The 15640-nt window shown below is 40.6% G+C and overlaps 1 protein-coding gene across 1 annotated transcript in view; it reads left to right on the top strand.

Annotated features, from left to right (window-relative positions):
• The window catches only part of Atp13a5 (ATPase 13A5), a 121729-nt gene extending 106228 nt beyond the window's left edge, over positions 1-15501 (top strand). The window contains exons 27-30 of the mRNA XM_041677977.1: positions 1777-1979; positions 9219-9307; positions 12234-12314; positions 14177-15501. Of these exons, the coding sequence (XP_041533911.1) occupies positions 1777-1979; positions 9219-9307; positions 12234-12314; positions 14177-14437 (634 nt within the window). The 3' untranslated portion in view covers positions 14438-15501. The remainder of the gene's footprint in view (positions 1-1776; positions 1980-9218; positions 9308-12233; positions 12315-14176) is intronic.
• Positions 15502-15640: the final 139 nt, after the last annotated feature.

Here is a 15640-nt window from a genome sequence, read left to right as displayed (position 1 = left end):
ACTAAAAGAGAGGACAGGGCTTGTTTTCTGTTTACTGTCCTAGGATCACACTCTATTCCTGAGAGAAGTCAGGGAAGGAACTGGCAGAATCTGGCAAAACCTAGAGGAAGAAACTGAAACAAAACCTATGCGGGGGTGCTGCTTACTGGCTGGCTCCTCGTGACTGGCTCAGCCTGCTTTCTTCCACCATCCAGGACCATCTGCCAAGAGCATCACCACCATGGGCTGGGCCCTCTTACGTCTATCACCAATCAAGAAAATGTATCACAGGCTTGCCTACAGGCAAACTCGAGAGAGGCATGTTCTCAATTGAGGTTCCCTCTTTCCAAATGACTCTAGCTTGTGTCAAGTTGACATAAACCTAAGCAGCTGATATTTCAAAGAAGGAGGAAGAGAAGGAGGAGATAAAGAAGAAAAAGAAGACAAAGACAATGATGACAAAGAGGAAGGCAGCAGCAAAGAAGAAGAGAAAGGGAAGAGAAGAAAAAAGAAGACGACGATGATGAAGAAGGTGGCAGTGGCGAAGGAGAAGGAGGTAGAAGGAAGAAAGAAGCAAGGAAAGAAGTGGAACAAGTCATCTTACACTTGAGTTATTTGGAAAATAAGTTATAAACAGATGAAAAGTAATTTAAAAGTTTCAAACTAAACAAGAAAGTCAACTAGAACTAATTTTCAGGTTTCGTCATTGTAATAAAGAAGAGCACGGCAAATAGGTCAATCAGAGCTCACAAAGCCTAGATCTTAAAGACATATTTTGCTGAGTAAATATTGTATGATCCCATTATGATAGAAATTGTTGTAAATTAATACAAAAACCACAAAGGAGACTCGTAATATATGGGTGAAATAAAAAAAAAACTCAACAAAATAATGAGCTAAATGCAACAAGAGGAAAGAACAGGGGAAGGGAACTAGAACTAATTCCCATCCAGAGTTACATATAATGAGGGGTGAAGAATAAATAAAAACTGTAATTAATGGGAACAGTACATCCATCTCAAACTTCTGTAGTAGTTTGGGAAGAGCCGTTATTGTGTTAGCAGAATAAGAGGTCTTAGTAGGGGACTTGGAAAAGATAAGACCAGATAGGTTGAGGGCAGAATATGCAAGTCTTCTAAGTGAGACTGAGTAGTCTGAGCTTACCTTGTTAGTATGCTAGAGCCAGAGATACCTCACGATCAGACACACTATGCTGGGTCTTTACTACAATCCTTTAGCTTCCGAGGAGAAAGTGGAGCAGGGAAACAGCTCAGGATGCAAATCAAGAGGCTTACATCAAAAAATAAAAGAGAATATACACACACAAATATACACAACACAGACATATACATACGTATACACATTCACATAAATATCCACAATAAGCACATAAGCCTAAACACACACACACACACACACACACACACACACACACACACATACTTACACACGCACACACACAAAAGCACACCATCAGACAAGTAAATACACATTTTTCCATATGGTACATTTACTGTTTGATTTGACAGCAATTTCCCTAGAAATTGTCACCTAAGGCCTCTCAAGACATATTTTTTGTTCTTCTTGGAGGACAGACAGGAGATAATTTTAATTTCTTCGGAATTTTATTTCTGCTTTGTCATTATGAGAAGTAAACATGACTTGTCCTGTCAGCCACCAACAGGTACAGGTTAAAAGCGGAAGTCACCTGGTAGTAATTAAATTATATTGTCATCTGATAGATTTTTTTAAAGGCAGTATGGAAAATGTTCATAAATGCTGGCAATTCTTTCGTAGTGAATGCTTCCTGACCAACCAAAGTAATTTCTCAACCAATATGAGTGTGGAACAAAACTGGACTGGAAACGCAACTTTGGTTCCTGCTTCCGTTCTAAGTTTTGAGAGCACTACCTTGTGGCCCATCATCACCTTCAACTGTATCTCAGTAGCGTTTATATTTTCTAAGGGAAAGCCATTTCGGAAACCCATCTACACAAACTGTAAGTGTACAAAGTGCAAAGTTTCGTTCTGAGTCCTTTTCTGACCCCATTTCCTTCTCCGAGTCATAGTTTCCCAGCAAATGAGATGTTGCATCTTTCTAGCATGAAACCCAATTAAATGGCCTTAGATGGGAGAGAGCACCCAAGGGCAGAAACCTGCTCATTTGAGGATATACAGATATTATTAAATGTTCAAATGAGTCATCAAGAGTCATTCGACACACAAGCTTATATATTGAGAGATTTTGTAGAAGGCTTTTAAGGAACTCACAAAACCTCTTAGAAGCTTCATAAAGCCGGGACAGTTGCATTGAGTCTCTCATGCGCCCGTTTCCTCATGTGTAGAATGGAAATGTTGTATGACCTTCAGTCTTGTGGTAAGAACTAAATAAAGCATTTTATGAAAAGGGCCTGGTGAAACACATAGGAATGTCCTCACATGTATAATATATGCTGTCTTCTCCAATACATTTCTCTAAGTAGAATAAAGGCAAATCCAAATCAAAAGCCCAAGGTGTTGGAAGCTACAATCAAGATCTATAGTCAGGTAAACAAACTATCCAGAATGTGTCCTTCTACACCTTTGTAAGCAGAAGCAGATACTGTTAGTGATTATGACAGTTCAAGCAGAGCCTTAGGAAGTTCAGGTGCATGAACATCTGTCTACCACACAGCTGGCTTTGCCATGTCAGCATTGTTAAGTAATTCCACGTCAAAGTGTACTCATGCTGCCAGGCAGTGTATGTAGCTTACTTACTAGAATCCTCGCCTCACATGCCCAAAACCCCGAGTTTAGTCCCCAGTACCACATAAAGCTAGGAGTAGTGTCACATGCCTACAATCTTAGCGTGTAGGGGGTAGAGGCAAGAGGAGTTCAAGGTCATTCTGGGCTACACGGCAAATCTGAAGCAGTTTGGGTTACAAAGCATTAAAGAAAAAGCGAAACAAATCTCCTATAAATCATTTCAACTGATCTCCAGTTTCCTTAAGAAAACCAGCATAACTGTTTGGCGAAATCAGGTGAAAATAAATATTTCAGCTTTTGAGATATGATTCACATTGATTTCAGAATATTTGTAGCAATTTTCATTGTTGCTTTTTAGTTGTTTTGTAATAGTATAGCCAATAAGAAATGCTTACTAAAATCAAACTTTTGCTGATCTGATAAGACTTTTTAAAGCATGGTATTTAATTTAGCTTTAATTTGGATTTTTATCAACAATGAAGAGAAATAGAGATCTCTACGATTAACCATGTTGCCTCTGACTGGTCCGTGTCCATTTAATCTATTTTCATATTAGGTTTCTGCTACTTTCCTTATTTATCTGTATGTAGTTGTTTTTTTTCTCATTGCCTTTATGCACAGAAAGGTTTCACTAATTACAAAACAGAACAGATTAAACTTACTTATTTTAATGCTTCTTAAATTTTAATACAGTGAGGTATGTTTACTGTGAGTCAAGTTAGTCTACCCAAGTACTTAATTTTTCTAGCAGATTTTTATACTATTGAATATCTAATATTCCTTTCATTCACTTATTCCCCCACTGAGAGTAATACCAGCCTCATCATATCTATGTTCATGTAAGTTATTGTTTAATTCTAGATAATTTGTATTAGATACTGTACCTTTGTGTTACCTGCACATATTACACATGTGTGTAGAACGGCTCTGCTTTCACACTGGCTTTTCTAGTTCACTGGTCCTGTGTGCAGTGGCACTTTACCAACTATCGCTTCCTGGTGTATTTAATAAGCAGCATGTGGGTGGTAGGCTCTCATTTCTCTTCATTTTTTACAGCATCCCACTTTCCCGTATTTTCTTCCAGATGGATTGTAGAATAATGTGTTCAGCTTCAACATTTCTCCCCTGGGGTCTTCACACCTTGGGAAGAATTTATGGATTTATATAATTTAATCTTCCCGCACAGGAGCATTCCACATTTGCTTCTTATTTCCTTATTCTTGTGGCCAAGGATGTGACCAAAAACTGGAGGAGGCGCTTGTCTGTGCAAAAATTTGGGGGATGCAGTTCAGCGTGGCGAGGAAGGCACGATAGCAGGAGCATGCAGTGGTTGGTCGTATGTGTTCACAGTCAGGAAGCAAAGACGACAGGAGTCAGGCCTCCTCAGATGCCTCTCAAGGCCTACTCCTGCTGATCCCAGGGTGCGCTGCCTCCCTAAGGTTCCTCAACCTTCCACAGGAGTGTGCACCAGCTGGGACCCAGTTCAGACGTGTGAGCCTATGGGGACATGTCACAAGCAGAACATAGCACACCCCACCTTTATCCACATTTCTTTTATCTATCCATGAATATCTGGAGTTCTCTCCACTATCAGAGCTGTACATTTGAGAACGAATCCTGTTTTCTTTTGCTTGTGTTGTGAGTCACATCTTCCAGTTGTATGTAGAACTGAATGTCACCGTGACATGGGAAGGGTGCGGTATCACTTTCGCTTTCTACCCAGAATCCTTCCTAACCTTTGTTGTTACCTTGAGTTGTGTTTCAGAAAAACAGTGATAGTGACTGCAAACACGAGTGTTCCTTCTTCTTTTCAAACACCTAAAGATCTTCCTATGTTTTCTAATGAATGGAATCCAGAATTGGGGACAATTTAGATCATATCAAGGCTAACAGATAAATGGACACCTTATAATAACACTTGTAGGATTTGTCTCTTCAACTGTTCATAAATATGTTTTGGGCTGTTGGTGAAATCATTGTGGAACGCTCCTATTATATAAAGAAAATATTCCTCTGTTAGCATTAGTCGAGAGAGATTTTAAAATCCGATCTAGCAGACAGACTTCAACAGATGACTTTCCATTTTCTACCAAGATGAATACTCTTTTTGTACCTTATCCCGAGCTACACGAGTTATTTTAATAATTTTGTTATGAACTCATATTCTTGAGAAAATCCTACTTAGCTGTAGTAGAATAAACTTTTGCTAAATTGAATTTTGTAGCTTTTTGGAGAACTACATTTCATGCTGTATTTTTCAGAAGTTTTGTTCTGAAAAACTTGACTTTTTCTTTTCTCTATAAGAAAAGAAAAAAAGTTTTCCTTGACAACTTGCAAAAATTTAGCAGTAAATTACTTGGCTGCAAATCCTTCCTCTGAAAAGGTGTTTTAAAGATTGATTTGGGGCATACTGTCTTAAAATAATGCCATTTAATTTTATACCATTAATACCAGTTCATTGATATTATCAAACTTTATCATACAATTTGGGGCAGGATTTTTTTCTTAAAGTACTAAGCACTTCCTGTGACCATTACTGTTGTCCTGGTTATATGTATATATGTATTAACCAGCTTTCACTGTGACAAAATACCAAAAAAATTAATTTTTAAATTTAATCTGTGGTTGCTTGCCTCTGTTGTGTCTGGGACTTCAGTGCAGGAGAGATAATGACAGGGAATACGTGGTAGAGTGAAATTGCTCATCTTTTGTAGGTCAGGATGCAGGAAAGAGAGCAAGCGTGGGCTACCTGGGGCATGGGGGTACAGGGAGGCAAGGAAGGAAATGGCCGGGCTGGAGTGGGGTTGGGGAGAGTGAGGTGGGATGAGCCAGGGACAAAAATATACCTTTCAAAAGCTCACTGTCTCAATTTCTTACTTTTGTGATAGGTCATTAAACTGTGAGCCTATCAGTGGGATAATTCATGATTAGGTTAGGACCCTCCTTAACTACCCACCCCTTGAAGGTGCCACCTCCATGCTGTGCTGAAGGCCATGCCCTCTGGAAACCATGCCCTCTGGAGACCACACCTTCCAACCTAAGCTCTTAGTGAATGTTTCAGATCCAAATCGCTAAGAACCTTGCTTTTTCTTCTGACTTTAAATGCATGTTTTTTCATTTGACTGGCTAATAAGAAAGTAGCAATCAGGCTTTTAATTTGTTATAGTTTTGATTTTCTCTTTTATTAGAGTTAGTTTTCCCTTCTTTCCTTCAATTTGTTTTGAGTTAACTTCATGGTGCATGTGTTTCTTCATCTTCATGAGATCAGGAAAGCATTCAAGGCTAGTCATTGGAGCTTGGATTCCATCCTTTATATTTTTTCCTACCAGTAGTTTGACCTAGTTTCTTCTTTGGCCAACTACTTTTCGGAACAGTGAGTTTTACTTGAGTTGAGAGAAGGGGGTCAGATTTTGCTTTCATTTTTCTTTCTTCTGTTTCTTGTAATAGTTCATAAACATACATTTTGTTTCCTTTTTGATACAATAGACTTTAATAAGTTTCTTTATTTGTACACGGGGTGGGGGGTCGCGTTTCAGTTAAACTCAGTCACAAATGGCTGTTTTCATAGCTGTGATTAGACACCCTAGCCTCCGACACCTGCTTTGGAGAAATTGCTTCGGTGTTGTGTGTGTTAGGCTCCTGGCTAAAGTTATGAATATGCAGTGATTGTTAAAGCGCTTTCATCCAATTGTATTACTCAGATTCTCTTGGTTCTTGAACAAGTTTGGCAACACTGTCTTCTCACAGGATTGGCAATCATGCTGGTGTCTCCCTCTCGTCTTCTATTTCCTGTCAATGTCTGAGTTTCTCATCAGTTCCCTCCGTTCTGAAGCACTGTTGGAAAAGTACTCTAGACTTTTGACCGAACAAACGAGCATTTGGCTTTATTTCTTATAGTCCTTATTTCCAAGGTCAGTGTATCATAGGCAGGGTATTCTCACTACCTGGTGCTTTAATAGTAAATACAATACGAGGAACTTTCACACATGTGTAATGAATTAGAATTAGATCAGTTACAACATGGGGACTTGAAGTTTAAAGGAAAACTGGTATCTTGTGATGGACACAATAATTTTATCCAGTTGTTGGGGGATGTCATGTGTGTGCTATAGTGGTAATGTGGAGGCAGAGGACAGCCATCTATGGGAAGGAGGTAACGAACTCTGGGGACTAACCTCAAGTCATTAGGCTTGGTGGTCATCCCAGTTAGGGCTTCTATTGCTGGAATGCAGTGGTCGCAATGATACTTTCATAGGGGTTACCTAAATCATTGGAAAACACAGATATTTACATTATAAATTATAAGAGTAGCATAATTACAGTTATGAAGGAAGAATAAAAATAATTTTATGGTTGGGGTCATTACAAGATGAGGAAACCGTGTTAATAGAAGGTTGAAACCCACGGCTGTGATGGAACAGCATGATCAAAAGAGGAGGAAAATGTTAATTTGGCTCACACTTACAAATTGTAGTAGATCATTGAAGAAACTCAGAACAGTAACTGAAACCCAGCAGGATCCTGGAGGCAGGAGCTGATGCAGAGGCCATGAATGAATGCTGCTGATCGACTTGCTTAGAACGTCTTTCTCAGCCTACTTTCTTCCAGAACACAGGACTGCTAGCCCAGGAATGGCACTATCCACAATGAGCAGAGCCCTCCAAAACTGATCACTAATTAAGAAAATTGTGCTATAGCTAGATCTCATGTGGGCATTTTCTCAACTGCACTTCCTTCCTTTCAGATGACTCTGACTTGTGTCAAGCTACATTTACCTGCTGGTATAACTAATAATTCCAAATGGGGAAGGCTTTATGGTCAAATATTCTAATACACATAACCTTTCACTGTTTTTTTTTAAACGTATATGTACATGTATGTGGCAGGGTCCATGCACCTGTGAGTGAAGGTGGCCATGGGGTCCAGAAGAGGGCTTTGGATCCCTGGGAGCTGGATTTACAGGCAGTAGTGAGCCACCCTATGTTGGTGCTGGGGACAGAGATCACTAAGGTTCTTCTTAAGAGCAGTACATGCTCTTAAACCCTGAACTTTCTCTCCTGCCCCAATATATGATATTACAAAGTGTAAACTTTTGGGTTAGAATTCAGAAGTCTTCAGAGGTGTTAAGACGCATTATATGAGTGATTTCATCTTGAAATAGCAAAAATCGTGCTTTCCTAATCAGTGTTTGAGGGCTCAACCTCATGATGACAAGATACAGGAAAAGTACACATTTATTTTCTTCTGTAAGCAAGTCTGAGCATTACCAACCCTTCCTTTATTTGAAAACAAGTAATAGTATTTGTGCAGTATTTGCTTATTAAATTACTTGCCTCTCCATTCTTTCTCAACAGCAGCTAACCATGGAGGGAAGACACTCGGTTTGTTTCTTCATTGCCTTTTTTAAACCAAGGCTAAAGTCAAAGAGGGGAGCCTGCTTTGTAGATCACTAACCTGAGGACACACTGAATCTGTAGGATTCAGTCAGTTACTGATAAGAATTAGGCCTACCAGGACTAACTGTTAGCAGGACTCACAGCTTTGAACATTTCTTTCTTTTTTAAAAACAAGGTTTATTTATTTATTATTTTACAATGTTCTACCTGCACACACGTCAGAAGGAAGCACCAAATCTCATTACAGGTGGTTGTGAGCCACCACGTCGTTGCTGAGAACTGAACTCAAGATCTCTGGAAGAGCAGCCAGTGCTCTTACCTGCTGAGCTAACTCTCCAGCTCCAAATAATTATTTCTAACTTCCCTTTCCCAAGTCAAAGTCCCTAAACCTCAGATGCAGTCACTTCCTAATAACTGCAGCCCGATTAATAGATCAATTGAGATCATACAAATCAGAATGTGATGTGTGATACGAAATAAACTTTGAAAGGGAGGATTGGGGAGTTGGAAGGAAATTGGTGTGTGAATTGGACTCTTTAAGTACAGGAAAATAGAAATTACCCTGGCAGAAGAAATATTGTCTACCCTTGGCACTAAGTGAGCTCTTGGTAGGGAACAGAATGTAGGCGGGCAGAGGAGTTCAGAAAGGCTGTTGGCCTGGCACTGGAAAGCCCTAAATGTCAGTGGCAGATTCTTGTATCTTATTCTCCTGGGAGTGAAAAAGAAGAAGCTATGGGTACTGGATGAGTCCCACATGAGTGTGTTTCACTAGATGGTGTGATCATGTGCAGGGCTTCTCTGCCAACCATTCAGATGGGCTAGTCATGGCAGGATGTTTGCACCCAAGGGACCCCCAGTGAAGATGAGTCCTGCCTGGAAGTTTCTATAACATGTTTGATTCCATCTTTATGAGGCAAGATTTTTAATATGACACCTTTATCTTACTAACATTAGAACATATTTTGAAACATATGATGATGTCTCAAAACATCGGAAGATCCACCTAGCACTTGCCCGACACGAACTGATTGCTAACATGTGCCAAGTTCTGCGAGGCATTCTCTTAGCACCTGAAAATGGTGTTTTGTGTGTCTGCAGATTTGTTCTCACTTCTGCTGACATCTGCTGTGGGCCTCACCGTTTTCCTTCTCTTCTCGGATTTTCCAGCTATCTACCGTGGAATGGAGGTAAGTACTGTACATCATACATCCATTATGACTCAGATGTGCCAGAGCTGCACTTGCGTTGCCAGTCTTAAGTCAATCATTATTCTCTCTGACTCACTAAACACCACGAAATTTTATTCTCTAGAAGAGAAATGTTTCTGCGTTTCACATACATTTTCATATAAATGGTGTCATCATTTTAGCATGTTTATAGTGTTAATGCCTAAAACATTTTTGGGACCAGAGAGATGACATGTTGAGAAAATGTGCCTGCTACAGAGCCTGATGACCAGAGAGTTCATTCCCTGGGACTCACAAGGTAGAAGGAGAGAACCAGCTCCCATATATTGACCTGTGACATCTACATGTATTTTGTGGCATATATGTCCCATTACACACACACATACACACACACACATACATACACACAGTCCACATTCATGCTTGCATGCCAAATGTAAGATAATGTTTTTAACTATCTTGTTTAAAAACTTTGTCTTGCCATATTTTATCAATACAGTGAAAAAAATACACTAATATAATAATTAATTCTCCAAGCTTAACTGTTTAAAAGTCTAAGAGAATCAAAGAGAATCTAAGTAGAGCTGGAGAGATGTAGGAAGGAATTCTCACTGTTGCTGTGACAGTGGTGAGGGCCTCATGGGAAGAAACCAGGGTTGGTGCCGGCCCACACACACAGGCTGGATCTTGCCAGGTCAGGCTGTTTCTGCTGGGAACAACTGCCCCAGCACTAGGAAAAAGGGCTGAGGAGCTTTTGTTTCTCAAAGAACAACTTTGGGTCTAGAAATGGAAAGAATGTGGGGTGACAGATATGAAAAAAATCCAAGAAAGGCTGGCATTACAGATCGACTCTACAGAACTGTAGGAAAGTATTCAAAGCAAAGTCAGGTGCCGGACTGTGGAGTGTGGAGAGAGGAAACGAAGGAAGGCAGGTACCCTCGGAGGCAGGTACCCTCGGAGGCAGGTACCCTCCGAGACAGCCAACCAGCTTTGTACTTTCTGCCAAAATAACAGGGAGGCGCTGAAAGTTCCTTGAAAGGACATTTCAGACAGATTCATTAAACAAGGTCAGTAAAGCAAGGCGATGGAGAGACACTTAGGAAGTGAAAACTCAGGCGAGCCTTTCATAGTGTATGAGTTACAGAACTCCGGGATGTGCTCGGTTCAGGATCAGAAGCTAAGTAAGATGCTGCTCTGAGTAATTTAGAAGTGATGAACGTCTGCTCTGTATAATTCCAAATTATTGGCATGAATAATTCCAAACCAAGTACATTTCCAGCCCAGGGGTGGAAAAGTGATGGGGGAAGAGTCTTCTGTTTTGTGTTGATTTCACTGGTTAAATAAAGAAACTGTCTTGGCCCTTTGATAGGACAGAAAATTAGGTAGGTGGAGTAGACAGAACAGTATGCTGGGAGAAAGAAGCCAAGTTAGTCAGTCGCCATGATTCTCCCACTCCAGACAGACGCAGGTTAAGATCTTTCCTGGTAAGCCAGCTTGTGGTGCTACATAGAATATTAGATATGGGTTAGATCAATGTATAAGAGCTAGCCAATAAGAGGTTAAAACTAATGGACCAAGCAGTGTTTAAAAAATATTTTAAAAAATATAGTTTCCGTGTAATTATTTTGGGTAGAGCTAGCCAGTAGCTGGGAGCCAGGCGGCGGGAAGCGGCCCACAGCGATCAATATGTAAGAGCTAGCCAATAAGAGGCTGGAACTAATGGGCCAGGCAGTGTTCAAAAAATACAGTTTCCATGTAATTATTTCGGGTAAGGCTAGCCAGGTGGCGGGACGCAGCCTGCCGCTCCTCACAACAGAGAAGAACCTTCCCCATTTACAGTGGGAGCAGCAATGAGTCTGATCCTGCTTCTCCGAAGCTTTCCACCTGATGTGATGCTCCTCAAAGCCCAGGCAGAGCAGGGAAACAAATGACCTAGTAGTGCCTTGAAACAGTCCAGCCCAGGATGAGCATTTGATCTGAGTGGCTGAACCCGTGGTTCTCAACCAGGCTGGGACCCTTTAATGCAGTTCCTCAGGTTGTGGTGATCCACCCCCATGCACAAAATTGTTTTTGCTGCTGCTTCAGAACTGTAATTTTGCTGATGCCATGAATGGTTACTTAAATAGCTGATATGCGATCTCCAGAGGGTCGTGACCCACAGGTTGAAAACCCCTAGGTTAGACACTATGGGGGTGGAGAATTCTGAGATTTTAGACCTTAGATTCCTACACATTCCATATAACTTTCTGCACATTGGAAACTGGGTTGTATAGCTCCCAATCTACCATGGGTGTAGCTCTTATGTCTAATGAACTGAGATGTTTCCTGGTGAGTCTGTGACCCTGCAGTATTTGTACAGGTTGTTAGATTTGCATGAAGCCACTGAATTCGGGTCCAGTAGCATTTGTACAAAACGTCATACTCAGTCAAAGCAACCTTAATCTTTTGTCATGACTTATGATTGTTTTTACCCACAAGTGAATTTTGCTGGAGAAAAAAAAAAACAATGAATTCCAATTTAATTTTTACCTTAGGAGCACAATAAACAGTAAGAATTGCAGAAGAACGACTTAATTTTACATCCTCTCCCCCATGTTTTAAAGCTTAAATGAAGAGGACCCCATGAGCTCTGAAGTGTCCTCTGCTTCACTGCCAAGGCGTCTTGCTCACCTGACAGATGCCATTTAGCTATGGAGGGAGCATAGGCCCGGAGGAGTCCATTTTAGTTTAGATTCTGGCTTTAAGAAAGTCTTTGGACAAGGTGGGCCAGCCTTCAGCTTTCCTGTCTGTGAAGTAGAGAAAACAATACCAACTCTCAACTTCAGGGTTATTTCAAATACAGAAATTCTAAATAATAGCAAGCATGGTGTACCTTTTCAAAATGTAAAATATAAAATATATAATGATGGCCGTCCTTTTTCAACAGTTCATCCCAACCATCCCGTCATGGAGAGTTTCAATTCTGGTGGCAGCCCTTGTCCAGTTCTGTGTGGCCTTCTTTGTGGAGGTAAAGTACACGGCTCCTGTCATTGTTTTAAGGTAGTTATGTAAATTCAGTTTCCGCTCTCAACCTACACTTGCTGCTTACAGTAACTTCCTCAGCTCCCAAAAGAGAATCAGTAAAGGCATTTTGAAGACTGCACATGATCTTGTTGGGAGGAAGTCTTTGGAGTGTGACTTAAAATTCTGTGAAGGCTGCCCTAGTGTCTTTCTCCTGAACACTGATTCAGTTCCAATGCTTGTTGCAAGAGGCGCTGTTTTCACTCCAGACTATTCTCCATCACCTAGAAGGGAGACCAGGTGACCCAGCAGCTCTGAAATGTGAGGAGATCTTTAGAAACAGCATCTTCAGGAGGGCCTGCCTCCTCTAATTGGGAGAGAAAGGAAACCCACTTGAATTGTCATCAACTGTTACCCGTGGAGGACCTCTCATAGTTCTACTCAGGACCACTGAATGACTCATTCAGACAGTAAAAGGATTGGATGGTGTTTCTTAAAAGGAGTTAAAGAGAGAGAGAGAGAGAGAGAGAGAGAGAGAGAGAGAGATGACTCGAATTATTAGCACATCCTTTGAGGGAAAAGACTAATCAGATTAAGTAGGTGTGTGTGTAAATTTCTTGTACTCTTTCAACCAGAATTCCACCTTTATATCAAAATTTTTAAATGAGACTGAAAAGCTTTAAATCCTAATTTGTATGAAGAGATTCATAATAGTGTTATCTACGACAGCAAAATATAATTCAAATGGTGTGTTTTAATGCTTGTGCTGCAATTTGAAGAAATGCTGTAGTCTTTAAAGATAATACAACTACAACCTTAACTACGATAAAATGTCTTAAAAGGTATAATTACAGAGGAGTTGTCTATGACAGAAAATCAGTGTAAACAAAAGAAAGTAAAATACAAAATTGGATTAATTGTATGATTTGCAAAAATCGCATAAGGAAAGAAGAAAAGGGAACTCAAAAGGATGAGAAGCAAAACAAGTCTGAGGGAGGAGAGAGACTCAATGATTATGAGTACTTGTTGTTCTTGCAGAGGACCTGACTTTGGCCCCAACAGCCTATCAGACAACTTACCACCTGGGTAATTCCAGCTCCAGCTCATCTGATACCCTCTGCCCTTTGCAGACTCTTTTTTTTCTTTCTTTATTTATTAAAGATTTCTGTCTCTTCCCCACCTCCGCCTCCCATTTCCCTCCCCCTCCCCCAATCAAGTCCCCCTCCCTTGTCAGCCCAAAGAGCAATCAGGGTTCCCTGCCCTATGGGAAGTCCAAGGACCACCCACCTCCATCCAGGTCTAGTAAGGTGAGCATCCAAACTGCCTAGGCTCCCACAAAGCCAGTACTTGTAGGCACATACACATACCTCCAAGCCACCACACACACATGCATAAATACAAATAAATTTGAAAAACATTTGATTGCTACAGACTAATTCATTCAACCAACAAAATTTGTTACTTTGTATGTGACAAGGTGGTGGAACTCAGTTTTTGGTTTCTTTGGTTTTCCTCCCGTCCCCTCCACTCCCTTTCCCTTTCTCTCTTCCCATCTCTTCCTTCTTCTGTTTTGTTTTCCTGATATTTGGTGTGTTATTGTTAGTTTGAGCCCCCTAGTGAAAGAACTGTAAATGAATCCCCAGCCGAGATTTCACCAGGAAATCTCAAGAAAGCACAGGCCTCTAGTGTTCAGCAGGTTTCTGTGCCTGTAAACATCTCAGCTCCCAGGGGAAACAGCAGCAGCAGCAGCAGCATTGAGCTCAGCTGAGAGCAAGCCCTGCGACCCAGACTTCCAGTGCTGTCTGGCTGGGAGGGGCTCACTTACGTAGCCACAATGATTTCATTGTCACCTCTCCCCAAATTTTTCAGGATGCCATCCTTCAAAATAGAGAGCTCTGGCTGTTGATAAAGAAAGAATTTGGATTCTACTCAAAAAGCCAGTACAGGATCTTGCAGAGGAAGCTGGCAGAAGACTCTACCTGGCCTCCCATGAACAGGACAGATTATGCAGACGATGGCAAAAATGGATTCTACATCAACAGAGCCTATGAAAGCCCTGAACAGGTCCCTAAAGGGAGACTCAGGCTGGCTGGGCAAGCTTCAGAACAACACTTTTGGACCAGACTATGACCTGAGCAGCTGTCAGGCTTGTTCCGCATCATCACCTTTTGTCCTCCAAACTGAACACCATGGAGAGGTGAAAGCTGCAGACCCTTCTCTTCTCTCTCCATCTAAGCATTCAGAGCACTTCAATATATCGAGCCTTGCATCAAAGAACCTTACCTTCATTATATTCTTCACTAGCGAGAGAAACACCTGCACATCTCAGATCACCGTTTTAATAAACTATATCCTACTGAACTTTCTCTTTAACTGCACAGCTCTCATGCAATGGCATTAGATGTATGGACATCAAGAGAGAAGAAAAACCAAAGCATTTAGTATTCGAAAGTTTGGCTGATGCATTAATCGATGCTAAGTTTCCTTAATTTTATGCTAATTTGTGAAGCACATTATTGTACCTGTCTTGGCCCAGGATTGCCAAATTCCTCCTTCTTTTATATCTTTGGTATGGCTTCAATAGAGAGAGGGAAAAGAAGAAGAAAGAATTCCACCCTGAATACATAGGAAGCCAGAGATTGTGGAAGTGGAGAACTATAGAGATCAGTGCTAATCATTTATAAGCACGGTGTGGGCACTGCTAAAATATAAGCAAACTACACCAGCTCTGTGCATTCCCAATGTTTATTGTATGGGGGCCAGTGAACTTGGCAGATCCAAGTAGACTAAAGTAATAAACTGTTCAAATGTGTTTCTCACTTCATAAAGTACGTTCCTGTCTTTATTATTATTAATAATACACAGAAGTATCAAAATCTGACTTTACAAACATCCCTGATCTCATCATTGATCATCTTAAAAACAAAATGTATGGATTCACTATAAGATGGCTGTTGGCTTACCATTCTGAAATCTTTAGTTTTCAACATTTTAGCAAACTATGGCTAAATGCATGTAAATGGCATTGTGGACACTGCTACTCAAACTAGCAGCACCAACGTGCATACCTAAAAATAATACATTTGCTTTTAGGGTTTTTTTTGTATGTTAACAGCGTTTTGGAGAAGGAAAATTTTAAATCTGTCTGATTTATTGGCTGTAACAATTAATTTTCATTGTCAAGTTGATTGGACTTAGAGAGTCCAATAGATTCATATAGAGAAGACATCTCTGGTATGTCTGTGAAGATGTTTCTCCAAAGTTTTTATTGGCATGGTCCTAGTTCCCGATAGAATAAAAAGGAGAAAGAGTGCTGAACACCTGTGTCCCTTT

Source organism: Microtus oregoni, unplaced genomic scaffold, assembly GCF_018167655.1.
Source record: "Microtus oregoni isolate MIOR12 unplaced genomic scaffold, Mior012 000029F_ref0000214, whole genome shotgun sequence".
NCBI lineage: Eukaryota > Metazoa > Chordata > Mammalia > Rodentia > Cricetidae > Microtus > Microtus oregoni.
This window is presented reverse-complemented; position numbering and strand designations above follow the sequence as displayed.